The sequence below is a fragment of the Hippichthys cyanospilos genome, chromosome 10, assembly GCF_059441005.1.
Source record: "Hippichthys cyanospilos isolate Australia breed blue-spotted pipefish chromosome 10, RoL_Hcya_1.0, whole genome shotgun sequence".
NCBI lineage: Eukaryota > Metazoa > Chordata > Actinopteri > Syngnathiformes > Syngnathidae > Hippichthys > Hippichthys cyanospilos.
Window position 1 is genome coordinate 7089262 of NC_142378.1, and position 25433 is coordinate 7114694.

General features: G+C 38.8%; 4 protein-coding genes across 5 annotated transcripts in view; 3 read left to right on the top strand and 1 right to left on the bottom strand.

The window, feature by feature from the left end:
• The first annotated feature begins 2579 nt into the window (after window positions 1-2579).
• Window positions 2580-6208, top strand: mob3c (MOB kinase activator 3C). Its single transcript, XM_088425762.1, has 4 exons — window positions 2580-2891; window positions 3864-4414; window positions 5418-5620; window positions 5849-6208. Exons 2-4 carry the CDS (start codon window positions 3997-3999, stop codon window positions 5876-5878), a joined length of 651 nt encoding a protein of 216 aa, XP_088281888.1. The 5' UTR covers window positions 2580-2891; window positions 3864-3996; the 3' UTR covers window positions 5879-6208.
• Window positions 6209-6787: 579 nt separating this feature from the next.
• Window positions 6788-14726, top strand: mknk1 (MAPK interacting serine/threonine kinase 1). 2 transcript variants are annotated; one of them, XM_088425952.1, is made up of 14 exons: window positions 6788-6913; window positions 7578-7640; window positions 8046-8151; window positions 8235-8333; window positions 8409-8506; window positions 8825-8904; window positions 9001-9074; window positions 9158-9262; window positions 9341-9396; window positions 9506-9601; window positions 9740-9934; window positions 10570-10734; window positions 10822-10865; window positions 12156-14726. In XM_088425952.1, the coding sequence occupies exons 2-14, from the start codon at window positions 7578-7580 to the stop codon at window positions 12427-12429; spliced, it is 1455 nt and encodes a 484-aa protein (XP_088282078.1). In that variant the 5' UTR covers window positions 6788-6913; the 3' UTR covers window positions 12430-14726. The 2 variants fall into 2 exon arrangements, with proteins under 2 accessions (XP_088282078.1, XP_088282079.1); XM_088425953.1 differs by having other exon boundaries at window positions 12192-14726.
• Window positions 14727-14879: 153 nt separating this feature from the next.
• On the top strand, window positions 14880-17316 carry LOC148416899 (transmembrane protein 275-like). Its single transcript, XM_088425954.1, has 2 exons — window positions 14880-15461; window positions 15802-17316. Exon 2 carries the CDS (start codon window positions 15818-15820, stop codon window positions 16403-16405), a length of 588 nt encoding a protein of 195 aa, XP_088282080.1. The 5' UTR covers window positions 14880-15461; window positions 15802-15817; the 3' UTR covers window positions 16406-17316.
• A 7325-nt stretch (window positions 17317-24641) lies between these two features.
• The window catches only part of faah (fatty acid amide hydrolase), a 58307-nt gene continuing 57515 nt past the window's right edge, over window positions 24642-25433 (bottom strand). Inside the window, exon 18 of the transcript XR_015867032.1 lies at window positions 24642-24836. The gene's annotated coding sequence lies outside the window, so the exon portion shown is untranslated. The remainder of the gene's footprint in view (window positions 24837-25433) is intronic.

The window sequence follows — 25433 nt, forward strand, 5'->3', positions numbered from 1 at the left end:
ATATTAATATGTAAAACGAAAAGGGCTTTACTTTATAAATTTGTTTTTTTTGAGGGGGGGGGGTTGTATTTTTTTTTAGCGAATATCAAATTGTCGTTTTTAATATTTTTTTCAGAGAAAAGCAGATGACACTGTCAATATTTTTTCCCAAAACATATTTAAAAATAAGACGGTTCTCCATCCTTCAAATAAGAACAACAACATATATAGAAATTGGTGTTTTTTTCCAAGAAACTAGATCAAAAAAAGGATCATCCTGACAAAACACATTCGAATTCATCGATGAACTAATGATCAAACACAATGTGCTCTGATGATCACAAGCCCACAAAAGAGACACAAACTCTACAAGGGTCATCACCTTGCAGCCCATTCAGGTTTCTTTAGAATTCCAGAACCTGATCCGAAACACGGATAAAGATCAGCAGTCTGCTTGTACTTGTCTGTCAAACAACGGCTCAACCGGATGTTTAACAGAGGTGCTCTGTATAAACCATGCTTCTGCAACACATTCTTGTCATATTTAACACAGTGTGGTCAATTGCTACTGGGAAGTGTGTTAATGACACTTTTCAGCTGCAAGGGACAAGTAAATGAGGTTTGAAGTTTAAGTTCAACTGCAGCATGTCTTGGCTGCAAGTGTGAATATATTTGCCCTGCGCGTGACTGGCGACCAGTCCAGGGTGTTGCCGGCTTACCCAGTCAAAGCTGAAATAGATTCCGGCTCACCTGCGATGGACCAACGGCAACATAAAAAAAATTGATGAATGGAGTAAAGTTGTACCCATTAATTGAATGAATTGCAGTGTTTAAATGAACATATATTTTCGTGAATGCTTTTCATCATGACGTGTTGATTTTGAGTATGTATGCTAAGTCCCTAACATGTCAGGCTACGGGTTTTTACCATGATTACTTTTGTAGTACTTTCAGTGTGACAGCTGAGGCAAAACTGGTTCCGCTGTCACATTTCTAGCTGTTGAGAAAAACATCTGGCATGAAGCCATTGACAGTGGCAGGCATATGTCATGCATCCACATTGTGGTGACGGCTTTCATATGAGCTCACAAATTTTTTCAATAGGCCCTTTTGAAGCTAAGTCATTACTGAAGTAAACAAGGTGAAGGTGATGCAATGGCCACATTCCTAGAGAGAAACTCATTGCTGTAGCAGAGGCTTTATGAGGATATGCGTAACACTAATCATACAACTGCTGCACCTCCATACCTTCTACGTTAATAGCTTTCCCTATGTTGCAGTCAAGCTCCTTAATTTTATTCCTCGGCAGCTATTGAATTTATGTTGAATGTAAAAAACATAATATGAAATCATGTGTACATCTGTATTTCCAATAATCTTTCCCATTCGAAATGGAAGATATTATGAGAAATACATTTAGAAATGTGATACTTTTAACCAAGAAAAATAACTCCATTTAATGTATACATAGATTAATAATATATTAGATAGAATGTAGAGAATTTGACCCGTTTTTGGTCGATTGTTTGCTTCAATCGAAATAGATGACGTGTCGTAATTGTACTTGTTTTGGCCACTTGAGGGCAGTATATTACAAACATTGATATAGGTTGATACTTTCACGAAGTGCACAACTATGTTAAAAAAAAAGCGGATTGTTATTTTTTTGCCAGGGAAAATCTAGACAATATGGGCCTGTATACAGTATTTAGATTGGTCGCAAGGGTGACGTTTTTTTTTGTTCCAGGGTTTCTTACCAGCAGCGTTATCAAACAATAAATTGTAGTTATGAGGAATCCAAGTGGCTCATTTGAGTTACTACAACTTTTTTTATTTTATTTTCCAAACCCAAACATAATAAAAAATCCATAAGATATAATACACAATACATAAAATACAATTGAAAGTTCGACTTTTGATTGTTTTATTAAAAACACATTGTAAATATGTCCACTCTTGTTTTTTGGTGAGACAAGAATAGTCATCTCATTTCATTTTCAAGTTGATTTAAGAGCACCTGTTATGGGTTACAAGAATGGATCAAGCTATTCTCTCAGGGCAGTCCTGTTTTTTTTCCTGCTTCTTTCTATAAATAGTACAAAACCTTTGCTAACTTTGAAATTGAACCTCAAAATTTACAAATATGATTCTGTATTTCTATTTTATTTCTGAAATATAATTATATAGTTTAGTTTGTATGCTGGAAACAATTTCAGCCTCTGAAACTTGTGAAAGGGGTCTCATATACCCAGCAAGTATAGAAAGAGTCTTGTGGGTTGTCTATCTATATACAAAGCAGAGAAACTGATACCTTCCGCTCTCTACCAGAGAAAACATCGGAGCCCTAGAGTCACAATGTGTTCCTAGTTTGAACTTTTGACTAAAGCCCATTTTATACCGACTTCTATAAAAATATTTTAAAGAGGCCAAAAATTTAAATGATATGTTGCCATGAAAGAGCCAAATATTCGGACATATTTGTGGGATTGTTGTGCTCTCTGCTCTCTACTTGTGGTGGATAGACTTGGCCCAGTTCATCAGAGAGTGGGCCGGGCTTCCGTGCGCTAGTAGGATGAGGAAAAGTAAAGGGAAAAGAAAGAGGAAGGACAGAAAGAAGGCCTTTCCCAGCCCTCCTCCGTTCCGATATTTAGCAAGAGCAGACCCAGAGACAAAGTCAGGATGTGACATCATCCGCAGGAAGGGAAGCCAAAAGACTACTTCAGCTTTTTCTTGAGTTTTGTTTTACTGCAAAGTGAAGTTGGATGTCTGTCTGAGGCAGGGAGAGAGAGAGAGGGAGATAGGGGGGAGGAGAAGGGAGTAAAGCAACTGGAGCTGTCCTCCAGAATCCACTCCCGGCCTCTCCCAAGGTTTTCGCCAACATTGTGGAGCCGTCATTGTAGGATAACAAACAGGTATAGTAGAGGCAACTTTTTCCCATTTTGTCCTATTTGGTGACTAATCTTGATTTGATTTTGATTGACCAGGCAGGCCTTGAATGGCTTTGTTTTTAACTGTGTGGTGTCAATAAACGCTAGGGAAGTATGTGTGGATGTGAGATGTGTGCATGATCAGACATGCTTCAGCTTGAGACTTTGGCGGAGAGTAAAAGTTTTTGAGCCCACATGTGTTTTATCTTTTTTTTCTACTACAAGTTGGTTTGGTTGCTATTTAAATATTCCTCTGAAGCCCTTTTGTTCTGGAGCTATCTCGTGACCACGTATTCAAGCTCCCCCACCGAAATGGCCGGCGGAGGAAAAGAAATGATCTCTTTTGCAGATCACACACTCTCAAATTATTATGGTGATGTCATCTTTTCCCTCAATACAGTTATTTTCAGGGGGGATTCTTAAAATGTTTTATCAAATGGACAAATGATCACATTTGGATGCTGACTGATCGTGAACTCAAAAAGAAACTGAAACCTCTGCTAACTTCAGAGAATAACAGCAGGGATTGTGTAGCGTCACTTTGCACACAAATGTTGATGATAGTGTCACGTTGCACCCAAGGTCACTTGACAGCAGAGTCCAATCAGTGGAGGTCATGCTCAAAATGGAAAGTTCACTATACAGAGCATAAGCCCGAGAGAGTTAAAAAAAATGTTGCGTATTCCAAATGCCAAATCATTATCAAATGTAATGAGCAGTTTATCGCGGTTGTGTTGGCTCGGTTAATGTTTGGCATTTATCAGACGGCTGACAAATGGAATGAACGCTTGCTGGGACAACTGAGACTTTTATTTTTGCCCGAGAAAGAGTGTTCACCACACATGCTTTGATGGAGAAAAAATAAGTGTAAGATAAATATCGCAACACACGTTTTGTACTAAAGAAGTGAATGACAATCAAGTGATGGAAATTAATTCTATTTTTTATGCTTCACAGTGAATGTCCTGACATCTGGAGGGATTTTTCACCAGGCTTAACCCCTCGTGACCTCATCCAGGCCCTCCTCAAGCCAATCAGACACCTTTTATGAATACAAGCTGCCCATCAGTGTTTTAAACCTCCTGAGGACATGGCCTTGTGCCTGGGTCAGGTGTTCAGCAAAGACAAAACGTTTCGACCTCGGAAACGCTTCGAACCAGGCACACAGCGTTTTGAACTGTACAAGAAGGCCCAAGCCTCTCTCAAGTCTGGCCTTGACCTGAGGAAGGTGGTGCAACTACCCGAGGGCGAGAGCCTTAATGACTGGATCGCCATGCACGTGGTGGATTTCTTTAACAGAATCAACCTGATCTACGGTACGGTCAGCGAGTACTGCACCGAACGCACCTGTCCCATCATGTCCGGGGGGCTCAGGTACGAGTACAGATGGCAGGACGGTGATGATTACAGGAAACCCACCAAGCTGCCTGCTCTCATGTACATGAACCTGATGATGGACTGGATAGAGTCGCTCATCAACGATGAGGAAATCTTCCCCACCAGAGTAGGTGCGTGAGGAGACCTTTATACAATGTGTTTAATTAAGCTTCATCAACATCCTACAGATTCAAACGAGGTTAATTGAAGCATGAGACTGACATTTAGAAGCAATCAAAAGGTGGCCGTGTTTTGTCACGTCAACACACTTGATAATTACTACAATGGCATTCGTTATCTGGGCTGATGATAAATTGTCACAACGAAATGCATTGAAGTGCAGAAAATGTGTGACTTGGTTTCCCCTTTACGACGAAAGTGGCATTTTTGCTTAGTGGAGCATAGAACAGGCAGTCATTTGCATAGCAATGATCGGAAATATCATAATCAATAAAGATAGAAGCCTGGTTTAGCAAATACAATGAAAAAAAGCATGGCCTCAAAATAGAATCCTATGGAACACCATATGAGTGAAGAGCAGATGCAAACACACTAAGTCCTGTTTGACACCCCTGGCTTATACAAACCTTTAACCTGTATAAATAATGTAAAAAAAAAGTACAGTAGATAACAGTTGTTTAAAGTTTTTCTATATTGCTTTTTCCTTGCGTCAATGTTGAAAAGGATACAGTTTTAGGTATACAATTTTCATTTTTTACTCATACAATCTTATTTATGGTGGCCATGGCAAGTCGAGGGGCATGGAATGTTTTTGCTTTACCAGTGGGGGCTTTAAAAATATGATTGAGAAGCACTGATATACACACATATGTTTGAAGAGTTTTCTTATGCGTAAGCTTTATAGTTTTGGTCGGTTCACTTCTAGCATTCTTGTTAATAGCTACCACAAAAACAATTTCGGCTTTGCTGCATTATATGCAAAATACCTTGGTTTTATCAAATGTACCATCGGGGTGAGTTTTCGAGGCAAAACTGAAAACAGCTTTAATGTAAACATCAGCACATCTCTCATATTTTTTTGGTGCTTCATCAAACGTCTTACCATTTTAAAATAAACCTAATTTCTTAAAAATAAATAAATAAATAAAAGTGATTTTTTTTTTCACATTACAGGTGTTCCTTTCCCCAAAAATTTCCAGCAGGTGTGCAGGAAGATCCTGAGCCGGCTCTTCAGAGTGTTTGTGCATGTTTACATCCATCATTTTGACAGCATCTGCAGCATGGGTGCAGAGGCTCACATCAATACCTGCTACAAACACTACTACTACTTCATTTCCGAGTTCAACCTCATTGACCACTCTGAACTTGAGCCCTTGGTGAGACATTAGCATGACCTTGACCTTTTGTGACACGATGCATCAAAATGTCTTTGTTAAATGTCTCTTGTCGTAAAGCATAAAGTGAGACTGATAAAATCCATAATATTTTTTTCCTAACGGTAAAGCTCAAGTTGTGTAATAATTAAAGATATGAACCACACCTTTATATAGTTTATACTGAAAATGTGGCTTTGTGATGTGATCCTCTGTTTTGTTGTCCTACAGAAAGAGATGACTGAGAAGATTTGTAATTAAACTGCAAAGATGAAGATGTTCACCTTCTAAGGACTCTAAACTCTTGATTTTTTTAATAATGGGTTACATGTGGGCAGCGTGAGTGTCACTGTGAATTTTTACTATTCAACTACACTTTTCAAGTGGTGTAAAGATGTGTGTTATGGTGCTGTTTGTATTAGGCTCTGAGCTGGTCAATTGTTTCTGTATTTCCTCCCATCGTTTATTATGTGCATGTATTTATCGTTGATCTTTTTGTAAGATATCTTGAGTTTTTTGGACTTATATTGATTCAAAGATTGTATTTTAGAAATTTTTACAACCTATGAATAAAGGGAAAGAAAAAATATGAATAAAGGAAGTTATTTGCTGTGTGTTACCTTAAAGTTTGGGTTATCAATTTTAGGGTCCACCTGGAATCCGTGAATACAGGTACAGTAGTTGCTTTGGAGTCTGCATCGCTCCTGACCGTGGAAACATATTTGCATCTTAAAAGCATGTACCATGCTCATGTGAATGAGTAATAATTATCAATTAACAAATAGTAATAATAATAAATTGGGTTTAAAATAAAGTTGAAAACACAAAACATAACTAATATGATAAAAGATTTACTGTATTTTGACTTCTTTGGATAAGCCATGCAGTATTCATCATCAGAGAAATTAGGCTGTCAGACTAGTTCTCAGTAATATTCACAAATATAAACCATTATCTGAACAACTAACGACAATAAGTTGATTACAAACATGTGCAGCAGCATTTTTGGAGGTTAAGTTTAATCAAATATTGTATAAACGACAAGTTGAAGACATAAGAGAAGAACAAAACTTTCTGTGTAACGTGCGATTTGCGTAGAATTGCGTCACCGTGACGTTTCACATCTAACCAATGGGAGAAGAGAGTATGCGGAAGTAGGTGTGGCGGTGTAGTTTCATGTGGTTTCCCGCTGGCCGCGTCACGGGTTGGTTGTTGGGTTTCAAGCTAGACATGGGAGTTTACATCAGCTATTGGAGGCTCTGACCAGCGGGGATTCGGCCAGTTCGGAGAGTTCAGGTTAGACCACTTCATGTCTATTATGCTCTTGAACGACACCTAGCTTAGCTTTAAAATACGTAAGATCTGCATGAATGGCTGTCTTGTGGCGGGATTTTAAGTTTTTGCTAAGCTAGCAATGGCTAGGCTACCAATATTACGTCGTTTGTGTCCGCTTTAATACACAACCACTAAAATGTATTTTACTATATGAGTGTTGTGAAGATTTAAGGTATTTACTACATAAAGTCAAATGTAAGAGATAATGTTTACCTGTTGAATGCTAGCTGTCAATGACGTCACGATCTGGTTTAGATTCGCTAACGTTAGCTAACAGCTAGCCAACTAGCTATTGGATTTCATACTGATGTAGCTAGGTATTTATATAGCACTTATCTCAGAAGTCTTGAGTGATTTACAATATTAAAATGCAAAATAGTCATTGGCACACCTATAAGTCAACATCTTAAATGTTGTCACAATTGGAATTTAGTGTTTTAATGTCTTGAAGAGACTTGCTTTTGAACGAATGTCTATGTGGAACCCAGGGAAAAACCCTTGTTAGGAAATAACTGGCATGTGTGATGATGATGTTCTTTACTGGCATGAGCTTATCTTATTGCATCTGAGTTTTGGCTGATGCAGGCTATCGCAGGTCAACTAAATATTTGTCATGTTCCCTCAGATGGCAGCTATGGTGAGGCACAGCATGACGACGGAGTTGCAAGTCTTTCAGCAATCGCTTCAGGTATCATCTGTCACCGCGATGATGTGAAACATTCGCTTATCAGTGCACTAACTTGTCAGACTTCTCTACCTTGACACACAAATGTTCCATCCTTCTCAATGAGTCATGTACCATGACTGGATCTGTAGATATTTCTTGTAATGGCAGATAAGATTACCATTTTATATACACGTGGTGAGCTACTGTTCTGGCGTACTGTACTAGAGAAAAGATGGGTGGAATGACTTTTTAAATAAATGGTATTTTTATGTTGGTGGTGTTCTATCTTTTGAAAGTAGGTGTTTAAATAAGAAATTAAAAAAAAGAAAGCCACGCATTTCCTCTTCTGCTTTTCCAACAGAATGAGCACTCAATTTTTTTACCCCTCTTTAATAGTTCCTTCTCACGTTTCCTGTATGTTCCAAGGGCAACACCCTGGCTCTGGGCCAAGGAGGGCAATGTTATGGGGAACAAGAGCAGCTGAATGGGATCACTTCAGAGGACAGACAGCACATCTCTCATGTCCCTGCAGGTACGACAGCCCCATTGTTGAACGCATTGGACATGGTTTCAAATGTCTTCATTTGTTCTTTTCGTCATGTGCTGCTGCATCAGAAGTTGAGAAAAGTCAACCTTTGAACATCCCAGATGCTGGCAAACGAAAGAAGAAGAAAAGATCAAGAGCGGCAAACAGCTCCACTGGAACTTTTGATGGTAGTAATGTTGGGAGTTTAAATAAGAGTCATTGTTATATGTTTTGACTTTAATGCTGTTCTTTATTAATCTTAGACCTCTACAAGCTGACTGAGGAGGTGCTTGGTCAGGGGGCCTTTGCCAAAGTCCAAGGGTGTGTCAGCCTGCAGAATGGGCAGGAGTATGCAGTAAAGGTGACTTTTCAAATTATTTTCTAAGGAAGGGCATAAAATATAGATAAAATTCAGTGTAGAATCTAGTCAAATTGAGTATAATTCATTGTTATCCTAACTAAAAGAAGATATGTACATGTTTTATTTTCAAACAAGCGCAAGCTTTGCTTTAAATAAGTCAGTTGAATTAAATGCACACATTTTTTCACTCATAATTCAAGCAAAATGTCATTGCGCTAGGAATATGGTGGATAACACAAAAGTTGAAGTCATCTAAGGCTGGTACTCTCTCATATAACAAATAACTTTGCATTGAAATGTATTTTTTGTCTGACACAGATCATCGAAAAAAGCGCAGGTCACAGCCGCAGCAGAGTCTTCCGAGAAGTCGAGACGCTTTACCAATGTCAAGGAAACAAGTAAAGGAATTCATGTCATGTTTCTAGGACAATCTTTGAAATTTACCACAATTTATTTGAACCCAAACTAAATCTGGATTTTTTAATTTGACCCAGGAACATTTTGGAATTGATTGAGTTCTTTGAAGATGACACCTGCTTTTATCTGGTGTTTGAAAAGTTGCGAGGAGGTGAGTTGAAGGAGCAGAGGATCATTTTCACTCCAAGTTAATGCTATCCTCATCAACCTAATATGTCTGTTTTATCTTGATAGGCTCCATTCTCACGCACATCCAGAACCGGAAGCACTTTGATGAGCTGGAGGCCAGTAAGGTGGTCCGTGACATCGCCCAAGCGCTCGACTTTCTTCACATAAAGGGTAAATCACCTTTTTGTACAATCTACCCACATCCAGCTCACATCCTAGTTGTCATGGTAACAGTATGTTGTCCTACAGGTATTGCTCACCGGGATCTCAAACTGGAGAACGTCCTTTGTGAATACACCGATCAAGTAAGTCAAGCTGCAAATGGGTGCTTTAAATGAACATTTCACCAACATGTTTTTTTTTAATTTTTATTTTTTGGGGTGCCTCCCGGAACCTCCATCTGACACTTTTCAGGTTTCACCAGTTAAAATCTGTGACTTTGACCTCGGAAGCGGTGTACAGCTTAGCAGCGCCTGCACACCTATTACCACGCCTGAACTCACTACACCCGTAAGATTCCGATCTTCAGAGTCCAAACACTGCGTTATGGCACATAACCGGGCCGTGAGAGATGATCAATTGTACCACAGGAAATCTTCCAGTTCCTTAATTTGTTTATTTAGTTTTTTTTTTTCCCTCGCTTTTTAGTGTGGCTCCGCAGAATACATGGCTCCGGAAGTGGTGGAGGTGTTCACCGACGAGGCTTCCTTCTACGACAAACGCTGCGACCTGTGGAGCCTGGGAGTCATTCTTTACATCCTGCTAAGTGGCAGCCCACCCTTCACGGGCCACTGTGGCAGCGACTGCGGATGGGAACGAGGGGAAACATGCCGCACGTGCCAGGTACGTATTGGTTGCCAAAAAGCATAGCTGCTTAAATCAGTAGTTCTCAACCTTTGACCACTGACGTACACCCTGTGAAGTATGTTTTCCAGTCCAGTAGCCTCTGACCAGTGCAAAACATTTTTTGGGGAGATGTTTAAAAAAAAAGACGACAAACTGCTGTCCCTTCAATTTCTGGTGAGAAAAAAAATGGAGGGGACTATAACTTATATTTATAACTTATAATATTTTCTTCAGCAACTCCTAATGACTAGTCATTAGTGACAAGTCATATTTAAATGTTATTGCAAAGAAAGAATAAAAAAACTTTTTAAACATCTTATTTTTTAAAACATACAGTAGCCCATAGCGTTGTAAAGGATTTTACCGCGTGGTGTCAAACAAGTTAGTGCATCTAAAGTTGAAAGATCTGAGGCGGAGCATGTTCATAACTTCTCTCCATCACCTGATCAGCATCTGACTAACGCTATCGCTCCATCAGGTGACGCCCGCGCCCTCGTCACGAGCAGATAGCATTTCCAAATTAGAATGCGAGCGCAGTGGGAACACGGAGCTGACGTGCTGAGAATATCGCCTCCGTTCTGGAATGTGTGATGCGCGGCTAATTAAGACCGCATGTCATGTTCCGCCCCCAGAGTCACCTGTTCGAAAGCATCCAGCAGGGCAAATACGAGTTTCCGGACAAAGACTGGGCTCACATCACAGACGCCGCCAAGGATCTTATCAGCAAGCTGCTGGTACGAGACGCCACCCTGCGCCTCAGCGCAGCTCAGGTCCTCAAGCACCCCTGGGTGCAGGGGGTAGGGTTTTTTTTCCTTTTCTTGTTGACATGATTACATATTGGAGATTTTAATTTCATATGCAGTGCTTCTTCTCCCTTTATACAGAATGCACCAGAGAGAGGTCTTCCAACTCCTCATGCCCTACAGAGGTAAGATGGAAAGTCACGAAAGCACAAAAATAGACACCTTGATATAAAGGAAGGAATATTTTAAACCAATCGCTTCTCCATGCAAAGTACTATAACATTAAAACAGTAAATGCAACAAAATACTAAAATAATAGTCTTATCTAAGCAAAACTATTCCCCTACCTTCAATATAGATCCCTGTACTAAAACAATACTTCAATGGGATTAGCCTGAGCACAAAAACAACAAATGTAAAATCTCAGTGTGCATGTACAAATTTCCCCTTCGGCAACTCGCTTAAAAAGAATTGTTGCAACAGCTCAACATGGTGGAAGACTATGACCAGCATGTTTCATTTATCTTTTATAGCCTGAAAATGTGCAAAAAACAGTGCTCAGCATGACTGTAAATACTGTAGGTAATCCACTCAGTTACCCTTTTTAAGCCATTTTAATAATTGACGACTAAATAAATTCTCATGTAAAATCAACACTTACAAAGAAAACACATTTTGCCACTTGCTGTTGATTGAATAAGACATCACATTTACTAAATCAGGTGTTTCAAACTCCGGTTTGAAAATGTTTTGTTTTTTAAGTTAAAGACAACTTCCAAATTTGGTATTTTAACCTGAAACTTGAAATCGAATCAGCATTTTGCGGGCCACATAAAATGATGCGGTGGGACAGATCTGGCCCCCAAGCATAGAGTTTGACACCCGTGTACTAACTGATCAGGTATCAACCAATCACAGCTGAGCCTGTTAATGTCGCATGACTAACAGGTGAAACGTGATTGGCCGTTACCCGAGTCTTGAGCATTCGACAGCAACTGAAAAAATGTTGTGTTTAAAGGTATTAATTGTAAATGAAAAATAATGATTGAAATTGTAAAAAGATGACATTTTTTGTGCTGAAAATGGCTAATTGTTTGGCTGATTAATTGGTTGACAGATTTAATCAGATTGTATTAGCCCTTTGAAAAAGAAATATTCAATTTTGTTGCAGATTTTTTTTCCGCATTAATATATAACAAGATAATGAGTCAAACCCAACATTTTTTTGTTTAATCGAATGATTTTTGCTCATTTTTTTATACGCTCTAAAGTTAAATGCTTACCCACAAAGCATTAAGGAACAAAAAATGCCTTTAGTCATACTACTATATTTGTTTAAATGGCAAATCAGTTGTTATCATTGGACCCTTTGAGTGATTTAATATGCAGGGTGTCATTGGCATTTTTTTTTTTTTTTGTGGAACTACATCTAACTGAGCGATGCAAAAGGTTTGCAATCGCCTTTCACGTGCCAGAACCCCTCTGAAGTATTGTGTTCGCCGACCCGTTAGGAACAGCAGCGCCAAAGACCTGAGCCAATTTGCGGCCGAAGCCATCGCCTTTCACCGGCAGCTTTCGCAGCACGACGAGCAGCGGCAGCAAGAGCGGGAGGAAGAAGACCAAGAGGTTTGCCCCGTTGTGGTTTGCTCCATGAGGCTCTCTCCGCCGTCCAACTCCAGACTGGCTCGTCGGAGGGCGCGGTCCCACGCGCTGCGCGGCCGAGAGAGCGCGCCTGAGCTCACTGCCTGAGAACAAATCGCACGCTGTCCTTTTCTTGCCTTGTGTGTTTGTGTGTGATGGGGCAGCCTGTCAGAAGTGATAAGTGGTCTTGTGGAAACTTTTTCTTCTTCTCTTCCTCATTGCATGTGATCTTATCAGTTGCAGCGAAAGTAGCACTTCCTTTTGGAAGCCGTGGGGAAACCTCTAAATGTTTTAAACCTAATTTTGTTATGTTACTTTTTTTTTATATGAACAAAAATACAGGAGGTCATTTACTATTTTTGTATTGTTGCCAAACACCTTGTTTTATATGGTTGTCTCATAAGGGCTTGAAGAATCAAAATTAGTGTTACTTTTTGTTTAACTAGTACTTTTTGGGCCTTTGAAACCTGTGAACGGGGCTGCGTTCAGATAGCAGGGCGTTAATGCTCAATTCCAATTTGTTTGTGAGGTCAATCACATTTTCAAATAAATGCATCCTCCATGTGACCTATGTGTAAATGCTATAAAACATCCAAAACGATCTCGCATACGCATTGAGGACACTGTCACACGCAGCAGACATGCTGAATGTGTAGTGTTTATGGAAGTACCTAGTGATGCTGAAATTGCTGACGTACCGGATCCAAAAGATTTCAATCTGTTAAATTTAACTAGGAAATTGAGGAGAAGGGTAAGGTTATTGGCCATGGCGTTTTTGGAGCAGAGGGGCAGTCGCAACTTTCGAGGGTCGAATGAAATCGGTTTGGCCGTTCGTACTGCAGTCGCATGACAAACGATCGGATATGGATCAGTTTCAGGATCGCATACCTAAGTGGTCACATTTGGAAAAAAAAAGAAGAATTTGCGTTGTTCAAACTTCCATTAAAAGATCCGATAAAGGTTGCATGGAGGCAAAAAAAAAAAAAATGAAATTGGGTGACTTCAAACTGCTGTCTGACTGTAGCCAGGGAGTATCAGGATGTTTACTTAGCTCAAGTTGGGTGTATTTTATTTTTTCAAAATGTGAAGAAAGAACTTGGAATGATTTGTTTTTGTGTCATCAAACTTTCACATGCAGCGAGGGAGCGATAAATGGGCCGATTTTGGCCCTTCAAACGTCGACCAAATGGCTGATTAATGCCAATTATTTTAATTTATTACCTTTATGTATTCTATCTATTTACTTATGTTCTATACAAGTAACACTGTTGTCATTATTTATTTCACATAAATCCATATCACAACATTGCATCCTCAAATATATATCATGAAAATTGTTGATGAGGTAATTCTGCGGCCTTGTCATTCAAAACAAAGCAAATCTTAGGTTATGCGCGCGTTGATTAATGCAAGAAAGCTGTGCAACAAATTGATGAGTTTGGTTACTACTTCACACACAACCTTAAGTGTGCGTTTACAAAACTATCGAGAAATATTAACCAGGACAACAAATCAAGTGTCAATTTTAAAATATGACACCCATTCAAATACCAGTAAGGCAAACACATATGACAAGGATTAATGTCCTTATAACTTCATTAATTTTGCCATTTTTCCTAAAAGAAAAAGTTAGTGGGGCCCCAGAATTTGGATTCGTCTCAGGCGCGCAGCAGTACAAACAAGCTGATTTTGCACAAGAGGTTTAGTTTTTCTTAAGATGTGAGCATTTGACTTGTTGAAGTCAAATATATGATTGTCAATGGATGCCATATTTTTATCTAAAGGGAATATTTTTATGTGAACGTGGTGCATCGATCAGCTGAATGATGATGAAGTATAGCAGGTATTCAACATTGACTACAGTTTCTTGGAAAAGAACATTTCAAAAATAGTGACTAGGAAATTATAAAACTCATTGAAATGGAAGAAGGTGGTTAACCCCATAAAATTATTGTATATGATTTGAAGTCGAAGGAGCCCAAATGGTCATTTTTTTTTGCTTTTCTTCATCATGTTCTATTGTTTCTCCTGATTGTGCCAAAAACGAGGTACAAACCAAGTTTGAATAAGCTAAACTTTACATGGGAATATTTGATTTAAAAACTATTTTTCTTTGATAGAGATTAGTTTTCAAATGATGTGCGCGTGCATGCGTGTGTTCGTCCGGTGTCGTTTAATTCCACATGGTTGCCGTGGACACAATGTCTCTATAGCAACGCTGAGCCGCTGCCTCTAAATGAAAAGCCTCTTATCTGTGTGTTTATTTACAGCATTAGCACAAATGGGAAAAGTATGCAATTACGGAGCCCCTCACCATTGCAACTCTGATTATGTTTTTTAATATCTTATGCAAAAGGTGTGAAGGATATTTTCAGGCTCTTTTCAATAAAAGATTCTTGAGGGGCGATTGTCTTGGGTCTCATTCAATGTAATTTTATTATATCGCTCAAATGATGTGTAGGACACTTGCACGTAAAATATCAACATTATAGGAAGATTCGTTTTTAGTGCAGGTAACTACTGTGAACATTAACTGCAATAAAAAGGATTTAAGATTTCATTTGTATTATGTAGCCTTTTAATTTTGTACTGTTTAGGAACTAAATTCAGTGTGGGTTGATTTATTTTTATTTTTGTTGCTTGATGTATTAGATTTTTAGGCGAATGAAGTAAAAATGTCCTGTTTTTAAGCTTTTTAAGAATTTTTAAATTCATATAATTTATTTATAATTACACTATTTAATGTCCTTGATTGTTAGTTTTTAACATTTTTAATTCCAAGTAGTTTCCACCTTTTTAATATTTTAAATTTAAAGCCATCTCATGTCATTTTTGTGATATTTTATTGTCTTCTATTTAACATAAATTTCAAATAAAAATGCATGTGATTCTTTTGTTCTCTATTTAACATAAGTTTCAAATAAATATACATGTGATTCTTTTATTATTACAATTTTGTGACGAATCCAGGTTGAAAAGTGGGCGTGCCATTCCAATTCAGACTGTAAAGCAGCAGAGTGCAAGCCAGAAGCTCAGTGTGTTCCTCACCTGCAGAGAGGAAACATCTGACGTCCGCTTCTCTTGCATATTGCCCACTTTGGACATGGACAGGAAACCGCCATCAATGCCTCCCATATAATGTAAGTAAATCTTACTATATTACAAGTGATTGTCATTGGTTTGCGATATATATATATATATATTAATCCTCACAAAAAATACATATATTAATATGTATACAGTATATTAACATTTTTTTTGTGAGGACAATTTGCGCCCCCGTGTGGAGCTTTCCTCTAGAAATTAGGAAACCTATGGCGCTATACAATATCACGTGACAGTGAATACCCATATCATGTCTGACACTGAACCATTCAAATAGTTATTTTAGCAAATTCCGCACTGTTGAGAGGTGCTGGTGTGGTTGCTTTAGAGAGCCCCGTTGTGTAAAATCCCCTCATATAATTTCTGTTCTTGCAGCTTTTCTCTTCTGGTGATGACTCCATCACTTTTGCATCTGATCTTCAGTTGCTCTGGAACCCTCACAAGCTCCTTCATGGTGCTGTCAGAAAACAGCCGCAGGTCCTCCCCAGCCAAACGGGTCTCGAAACCCAACGTGCGCCTTGGTCATGGCGGCCTGCCCTCGCCGCCGCTTTGCTGCGCGTGCGGCCTGTGCATGTTGCTGGCCGGCCTCAACATCACCCTGGTGGGCGCTTTCGCCTTCAGCACCTTCGTTCCGAGCGGGAACCCCCCCATCGTCATCGGGCCGCTTCTTCTGCTCACCGCTTTGGTTTTCTTCGCGGCGTGCTGCGCCACGAGTGGCGGGGGCCGGCGGGCGGGCTCCGCCCCCCGGGTCAAGGGGTCACAGCGAGCGGGGGCGACTTTTGAAATGGAAACCAGCGAGCACACGCTGCAGGACACCACGGCGCTTCAGTTTAGTCCCACCAGCTCGAAAGCCTCATCCCGCCGCGGGTCTGACGCCATGCTGCCGGCGCTTCCTGCAGGGGGCGATGGCGAGCATGAGCGGTGTGCCACGTGTAAGGTCACTGAAAGCCATCAAGACTTGAATTCTGCAGGTGAATAGAATGTATTGATAGGGGCCGAGGGCTGCAAGTAATTGACCTCACACCAAACCTCATTTATATATCATTCACTGCCATTCACGTCTATAGACGTCAAAGATCCATTTTACCTGGGTTGGCAGTGAATGTGATCATTGTCAAATATTAAAAGTCAATGTTGTAAAGATACCACAAACTATGATCCCAAAACACTTGAATATCATTTGAAATTCATTTGACCACATCATCCTTAACCCTTGTTGCATTATGTCACAAACAATGGACATTCCTTTGATTTTGTTATGATATCATAAAATAATCAATGGAGGAAAAAAGAACTGCTGAAATTTCAAGCAGATGATTAAAACGTAACATTTCAAAATGCAACGATTCTGATATTTCTCTGTGATTGCATCTGGACATGCGAGATTTTGTGTACAAAAATCATTACTGTCCAAATTTTGGACTGTATAAAACCATTATAATTACAATTTTTGTGATGCGTTTTAATAGGATTCATTACATTGTTTTTGCTGCGATTTTTGCAGCATTCCATTAAGCTGCAGTCAAACTATGTCAGCAAACACCTTGTGTTTTCACTTCAAGTCAGTAGTTGGCGGTAGAGACCAGTTAATGGAGTTTGTATGGACAGAACTGATGCCACTGAACTGTTTGAGTGGTTGAAGGAAAAAAAATATTCATAAATAACTACTTATTGCGCCTTTAAATGCATTTAAAAAACTAGGAAAAAAATGCAATGTGTATACTTTGCAATGTGTGTGCACACGATTTAAAAATAAGTGCCGCTGGGAGTACATGGAAAGACTCATGGTATCTTCCACCAACCCAGGCTAAATTTAGCCCTCAGGCTAAACACTGGAGACAAGATTTTTGAGTTAAAATTGATCACATCAATGTACTTTGTTATTTGTGTTTCATCTGTAGTGTATATATATATATATATATATATATATATATATATATATATATATATATATATATATATATATGTGTGTACTGTACATATACATCAGTGTAGGAAAAATGTACTGTGTGTGTGCTGTATATGAACACATCAAATGACATGCTTGTTGTATCAAAACTTAAATGATTCATGCTGCCAATTGCGCAAGTGTAGCTAATGTTTTGGTCTGCCACTGTCCTTTCCTTGGATCTGCTCTGCTGTTCTTCTAAGTGTTCAATGGACCACTATGATTGGAGAGTGAGTGTACAGTTGACAAGGTGTGCTCAATCCTACATATGAACTTATGTTGCAAGAAATCGTGGATGTTTTTAGGGCTGCGGCACTGTCATTGCTGAAATCGGACCATCCAAGCAACCAAAACGAATTGTTCAGTAGTTTAAATAAACATTAAAACTGTCACAAATCCCACAAACCAGATAGAGAGGCCACAGCTGGAAGTACTTCAAACCACTGGCTGGATGATGACCTAATATTAGCATTAAAATCCTAACTCTAATGTGAACCATTACTCTATATTAAACACCTACTTCTTCATCGTTTTCTTTATAGCAACATGATTACCGTGGGCAGATTGAGACCTTTTATCTCGTATACACAATGCCTAAGTTTGTGTGAGATAGGGTGTGTTCGTTTACACAAGCACACGAGCACGATCTTGAGTAAACACCAATCTCGCCTGTGTGTGGGAGCGGTTTATGAATGATTATTTGGCAAGTGAATCAGCTCAATTATTACTATTCTTGGTCAATGATCTACTTTAAACTCATTCTTTAAATGACTAACTCTCATCCCAGGAACGTAGTAATGCCTTTTTGCACTTTTGATGGAACACTCAAGCAGAGCAGTTTTAAAAGCAATTTCATGCTGTATTTAACGGCAATTTAATTTAGTGGCATGAGTGCAAATGAGCAGAGATCCGAGAGGTACAATACAAACAAGAAGAAGAGAAAAATGAAGGCTTGTGAGGAGCGTAAAAAAAAAGTTAATTTGAGATAAACGTGGAGTAAAATGGAAAACATGAGACAAATGACAACAGATGAGTGCTTTCGGAGTAAAACATCATAATCGCCCATGTAAGACCAAAAAGTATTTGACAAACGGAAATAAAAAAAAATTAAAAAAGCTTATTCAACATATTTCTATAAATGGGAGATCGTCACAAATATACAATCACAGAGTTCAGTTACAGATTGCGACGTAATTCAGACGTTTTTTTTAAAATAAAATAAACGATTTTATATTTAAAACATCAATTTGGTGTGTTGTTTATGCTGCGCAACAGTTGACGACGTGTAAGCTGTTACAAGTACTACAAGTACGACCGACGCCTTTAAACTGTTGCGCGAAGTTTGTTTTTGATATTTTTTAAGTTAATACAGCAATGTTGTATATTATTTTTTTAGTCCTTCCTCTTTTCATTTTATCATTTATTCTTTTACTGTATTCTTTTATTACCTTAGCTTTTACACATGCAATATTAAATGCGTGCATTTCAGAAAAAACACGAGAAGGCGAAATGTATGTTTTTAGTTTACATTTTTTCAATTCAATATAATAAATGTATTGTACATAGTACACGTTTGTTATTCATTCATCATTACATTTTTTTCATCGTTAAGATTTTTATATTTCAATTGTGTAAACGTAAATTCATTGGGTGAGACAAATGACTAATGGAGTTTTGACTTCCACCGCTAGAGGGTAGTATGCTCATTCAGACGCCACATCTTGGTGCGGAGAAGGCGCAATCTTTTTCTATTTGAACAACAGTGGGGTTCAATAACAGGGTTTTAAATTGTAGTTAGGGTATTAAAGGAGATGGCGGTTAAGGTTTCAAAGTATGTCTGCTATTTAAAAAAAGAAATGCTTTACTATATTCAAGGGAGGAAAATGGTCTTTTACTTTTTTAATTTATCTGTGTGTGTGTGTGTGAGGGGGTGACTTCATAAATACGGACAGTTTTTTTTCGAGGGTCTATTAATGCAGATTGATGGAGCCTTGAAATGGATCAGACTCATGGCCGTCTTTCTATTTATTTGATCTTTGGGTCTCATGCACTATTTTCAAGGGAATTCCATTATTGCCCTGCAGCGTTTGAATAGCAGCATGGAAAAAAAATAATTTCCCGCAGGTAAAACATTTCATTGGTAAAATATCCCAAAAGAGAACAATCACAAGGTCAACGTGCGTTTGACCGCGCTGGGTGAACAAAATCGGGTGACTTATTTTATACATTTTTTATGGGACTGTCCTCCGCAATAAAAAATAAAATAAAATAAATAATAATGAATAATTTTATGGGTTCATGATGGCGTACATTTTACATGCATGGTAGGGCTGCACAATTAATCGAGTTTTAATCACGATCACAATATTGCCTGCCACGATTAATTAAGCTGATCCACATCGATATTAACGTTTAAAAAGTCAAGCACTTTTTACAAGTCAAATCAAGTTCTACCACCAGGGGGCAATTTTTCCCACATTTCCCATATTTTCTCACTCTAATATATTATTTACCAGTGTGAAATGGCGTTGAGTTTCTCAACCGATTCGTAATATTTACAGTGCTAGCTGTCAATTGAGACCCGGTTTTGAGACCCGAGAATTCGGTTTGGTATGACCAGAAATGACATTTTGACTGCTAATTGATTAAAATTGTCTTAAAAGTAAATAATGTGCTTGGTTCTAAATAGGCTTCTTTTTTTTTCATTGGTTTGCAAAAAACTTAGCTGAGTTGCCCTGTGTGTCACTTGTTTGAATTATTATTCACTTTATTTATAGTTTATTATTATTATTTGTAAGTATCCCGCCTTGAAGCCTTGTATATACGCTGCTTGTTTAAAAACAGGCAATAAATAGACGTTTGACCAAACATGATGAATAATCGTGATTAATAATAGTTTCAATATTGACCAAAATAATCGCTATTATTATTTCGCAGCCCTAATGCACGGTGTTTGCGTGTTTACACAAAACCGAAGGCCCAATCAAACCTCATACATTTCCCATAGGTCAAACATTTTTTGACCAGTGATTTTGAACAATATCAGGTGTTTGATTTGACACGTTCCTCACGTGACCGCTCGTGTCTTTAGCGGGCGAGCGTTTAACGTCCTGTCTTATTCATTATCTGAGCCTTCCCTCTAATTCCCTAATGACTGTTGTGAGCGCTGACTCGGCTGTTGTAAAACAAATGATATCTCTGTCCTGCTGGAATAATCCTCATCTATTTCAATGCCAGGGCCCGCATTAAATTGACGGACGGGACGCCCGTGCGTCTGTGTGTGTGTGTGTGATGAAAGAAAGGAAAAAGGGGGTGTACAGTATTTCCATCACTTGATAAATGTGCAAATGCCCGGCGACGCTGAATCAGACGTTCCGTGTTAATGTGCGTTCATTTCTCGCCTCATTCTCTTGCAGGCCTTTGTGACGCCGAGCTGGTCATATTTTGTCCCAGATTAGCCGAGTGACAGTTGCCTCTGCTCAAGGTATTTAGAAGACATAATTCATTCATGGATCTAGAAGTGCCCCCATTTGTCATTTAAGGCATGGCGCTATAGCGGAGTGTGCGTGCGTGCGTGTGCGTGCGTCAGGGGAGATGAGGGGCCAGGGCACTTTTCATCTGATGTATTAGCTGGCATATGCAAGCAATGAATTATCAAGCAGGAAAAAGGAGTCAATTATCCAGTCCTAAAGAGGGGGCCGGGCCTTTTGTGCCCTTGGGGCCCCTTTCCATATTTACCATATCATTTTCACAGAAAGGTACGTTGGGAGATCTGAAGGGAGGCACGTGCACACACACATATATATACTCAAGTAAATGTCTTATTGTAAATGTGCCTGTTAAAAAAGTGTACAGTCACCAAGGTTGGCAAAAAAGTGGGGAAAAAAAGGTGTTTAAAGCTGTTTCTGTAGTAAGTTGTTTGATAAGAATGAGGCAGCAGGTGGCTCTGATTGAATCCAATTCAACCACCAACACAGAGATGAAAAACAATACTCACATGCATATATTCTTTGTCCTCTGAGAAGAATGACGGCTCTTGTTTCATGAAGATCTGTGACTTTAATATACTGCCCTCTGGTGGCCAAAGCACACCCAACAAAGGAGCGTCACAATGAGCACAAGTGAGACAAATCTGGATCAATTATGTATTTGAATTCCTTTTGATTTTATTATTATCATGTGTTACTATAAAGTACAATACAGTTTGCTAATCTTCCTCATAAAAATGCCCACTTTTTGTGGGGAAGGCTAGCTGGATTAAACTGCTTTCCAAACGTTCCAAAGCCAAATAACAATTTCGTACCTCAAGACACCACAGCAAACACTTCGACAATAAATGCAGGTGCATTAATAATAAATTAATCATAGGGTAGAATTTGTTGTATTTGCTTTAGTTTTACTTTTGTCGGCAATGTTTTTTTTCAATAGCGATGGATTAAAAGAACAACTTTAAGTGCTTTGCCATTCTAATCTAAATTATTAAGCTTTGAAACTACATTTCAAAGGGTATCTCTAAAGTGTATTTTATTAACTCTAACCCTAACCCATCTCCACAAGCTAGATCATGTAACATCATTAGTTTTATTTTGGACTCGTCTGCTGGAATATTGCATCACTACTGACAAAATAAATAAAGGCATACAACATTTTGCAAAGGAGTCACTATAACTCTACTTTAAAATTTTAGCAATACGTTCCTTCATGTTCTAATTAATTTGTTCTTAATTTAAAAAAAAACTACTGTCCACACCATGCCATCAAAACGGATGAAATTATATATATATATATATATATATATATATATATATATATATATATATATATATATATATATATATATATATATATATATATATATATATATATGCACATAATCCATTTTTCCATCCGCACCAACTCCTAAAATTGATTTGGTGTGATCTGGAATCGCCATGCTGTGACTGCCACTTCTGCTGGACCACCCTCTAAACACCCCCCAATCCCCGCAGCTCACTTACACCCCCCCTTGACTGACTGCTTGACTCCCACTAATAGAGTGGATATGGTAAATGAAACATTCGCTATTTTCATTCCAAAAGTCTGTCACCCGCCGTGTGACATAGGTGAGCGTCCTTCACTGGTTTTGATGAGGAACGGCCGCGCGTGTGTGTGTGATGCCTCCAAGTCGGCCCAGTCAAGGAGCGTCTCTAGGCCCGTGGTTCCTGACAGCGCTTGACATTTAGGTAAATGAGGTGGTTAGACTGCATTACGGCCAGGCTGATAGCTCGCTAATGGGTTTTAAGTTGGGGAATTTAGCAGCCGAGCCCATCGGGGACGTTTTTTGACAGGTGGGTTGCTCCGGAATAAAGACGGAGGGGGACTCTCCGGGGATCTTGGCTGGAGAGGAGACGATGTTCTAAAAATAAAGCGTAGGTGACGGCAAACCTCTTCAAGGCAATCAAAGAAAAAAAAAAAAAAAAAAAAAAACGCTGCTAAGGGTGCAAAATAAAAAGGTGGACAATGAAGGTAAGATAAATAGTTCAAATCATCTTTTCCCAATAGTAACAATGGAAAGTTCATTCAGCTTTTGCGCATTAGACCGCAGGGAAAAAAAACACGGCAGCATACTACTATTAATAGAATTAAAAAAAAAAAAAAGGACGCTACATTTTTTTGTTTTAATTCAATGGACATTGTGATGTTTATTCTGTGTGTATGTCCTGGCCACCAGAGGGCAGTATAATATAGACAAAGGCATACGCAAAGATTTCAACAACGGCCTCGTTAAGCTGCAATAATATTAAATATTTTCTGCAGAGGATAAAGAATATATGCCGAAGAGTATTCTTATATTGTCTGTTGATGTTAATATTATCGCATCACACTAATACTGGTCTTACTTATATTGTAAGGTATCTGATTGTGAGAAATAAAATATGAAGATGAAAAAATGATTGCAAATCATAGCAAATCCAGTCTTCCTATTTTTGGAGGGACTTCATCCTGCAATACTGATGTTGCTTACTGAGACGTTTTTGTTACCATACAGTAGCAATTCTTGGCATTTAAAAATTTGAATTCAAATGAATTTTCCTAATATCTTTATTTCATTGTTTACAACAGACACAATGGCGTTTTTCAATAACCTACATGAATAAAGAAATGTTAAAAAATGATGAGATGCATTGAATCGAACACATTTTATCTATGTACTTTTTGCAAAGTGATGTAGTAATAGAAGGAACCTTTTTTTGCCTTTGATTCATAAACTTTTTGAAGTTTTAACAAATGGTTACATCAAACATAAATTAAGAATCACGCACTCACTTAAAGGCAAAAAAGAAATAATAGAAGTTGACCTCCTTTCAACAGCAAAGCGTTTTGTCACGTTATCCTTTATGGGCATAAAAAGGCAGCAAATGAGTGATTTAATTTCAAAACAAAAGGACCGCGCACATCCTTTTGTTGTGTTTGTGAAGGTTTATAATTTTGCACGCTGTATATAAAGAGTGCGAACGCATCCAGATTCCAAGCTGCCTGCAGTCTTAAGGCCGGGCGTCTAAATTTAGCGGCTAACGATAAACTCTTAAGTTTTAAGACATAGGCTAATGCGTACGGGTGTTAAAACCAGTGGGACAGTTTAGTGCAGATTAAGGGACGTATCAAAGTCTGGTGCAAAGCTCCAAACGGAGCGGCGCGCTTGTTTGCTCGCCATCTGCCTTCACAAAGAGAAAAAAGTAAAAGAACGAAGGAAAAAGCGCTCTTGGCGGTGACTCAAGTGACTCGTTTGAAGGACCTCGAACGTTCCGTTCGGAAAGTGAACTCGACTTGGACCCGGGAAAATGGAACGGACCTGGCTGGGACCGTTTGGTTAGAGCGACTTGCTAGTGACAAATTGTTAAAAAAAGAATTCTTGCAAAAAGTTCTGTGCATTTTTGCAAAAGCAAAAAGTTTAGCCTGGGTTGGGAGAAGTTTACGAGAGTCTTACTACATTCGAAAAACTATTAGGTCAAAAATAATGCGAATTAGGTCATCAACGCTTTTAATTTACATTGGGTCAAATTATTTAATACACAAAACCCCCAAATTCTGTTGTGTTCTACACCCAATTTGGTAAGTTTTGTGTCGGCCATTCTAAAAATTGCATTTAACTCATTCAATGCCAGGGACGTATTTTCACGTTTTTTTTTTTTTTTTTTAAAGATTCCAGACATTCAATCCCAGATACTTAAGCACTATATCTGGGATTGAATGTCCGGACTTTAATAAAAAATATGTCAGTGGCACTGGTGGAAAGTACCGAAATCATTCATCTTTGTGTCAGTTTTCATATCACAAAAAATCCCTGTCATTCCAACGGGGGTGTGTACACTTTTTCTATCCACTATATGTATGAAAATCTAGCTGACAGTGAGGTTAATCAAGCCGAGCCTAGCGCGATGCAAAAGCGGGCCTCCTCCTCTGCCAGCCCCTGAAATGGAGTCTGGAACAAACAGAACATTGAGGGGTCAGATTTAATCCCCTGCCCCCTTTCTTTTGTATTCAGATTAGAGACTAAGGAGGATTTAGAGGAGCCCGGAGTCTCTTGTTAAGAGACGCTGTTCTCCACTTAACCTGCAATTTACCTGTCACTTAAGCCGCACCACAGCCATCAGCCAACACCTTCCGCATAGTGGGGGAGCTTTTCTTTTTTGCCTTGTTTACAACACAACACTGGCCAAAGGTGTTGTGTTCACTTGAGCTCTCCAAATCGGGATTATGGAGCTCGGAGAAGTGTACGCCTCACAGTGGAATGAAGTGGTGACCTCCAGCGAGATCAAACGAACCTAATTTGGATCACCATTTGAGCGTACACCTCATCCGTATGCCTTAATTTTGAATTTATCATTTAAGCAGTGTTTTCGCTGAGAAGACATACAGTAGGTGAGTAGTTTTACTTGATTTTAGTTTTATGTCACGGAGAGCTACAGTGGCCTGCGTTGTTTATTTTTAAAAGCAACACTAATGAATTCTTCAACCCTCATAAAATATTTTAGTTAATGATACTTTTTTCATAGCGGGAGGTGTTGGTGAAGATTGC

Excerpts from the sequence above, each read along its gene's own strand:
- mob3c (XM_088425762.1), top strand. The coding sequence starts at position 3,997 with ATGGCCTTGTGCCTGGGTCAGGTGTTCAGCAAAGACAAAACGTTTCGA. Across the intron at positions 4,415-5,417 it reads AATCTTCCCCACCAGAGTAG|GTGTTCCTTTCCCCAAAAAT; the intron begins GTGCGTGAGGAG and ends TTCACATTACAG. Across the intron at positions 5,621-5,848 it reads ACTCTGAACTTGAGCCCTTG|AAAGAGATGACTGAGAAGAT; the intron begins GTGAGACATTAG and ends GTTGTCCTACAG.
- mknk1 (XM_088425952.1), top strand. The coding sequence starts at position 7,578 with ATGGCAGCTATGGTGAGGCACAGCATGACGACGGAGTTGCAAGTCTTT. Across the intron at positions 9,075-9,157 it reads GTTTGAAAAGTTGCGAGGAG|GCTCCATTCTCACGCACATC; the intron begins GTGAGTTGAAGG and ends TTATCTTGATAG. Across the intron at positions 9,397-9,505 it reads TTTGTGAATACACCGATCAA|GTTTCACCAGTTAAAATCTG; the intron begins GTAAGTCAAGCT and ends GACACTTTTCAG.
- LOC148416899 (XM_088425954.1), top strand. The coding sequence starts at position 15,818 with ATGACTCCATCACTTTTGCATCTGATCTTCAGTTGCTCTGGAACCCTC.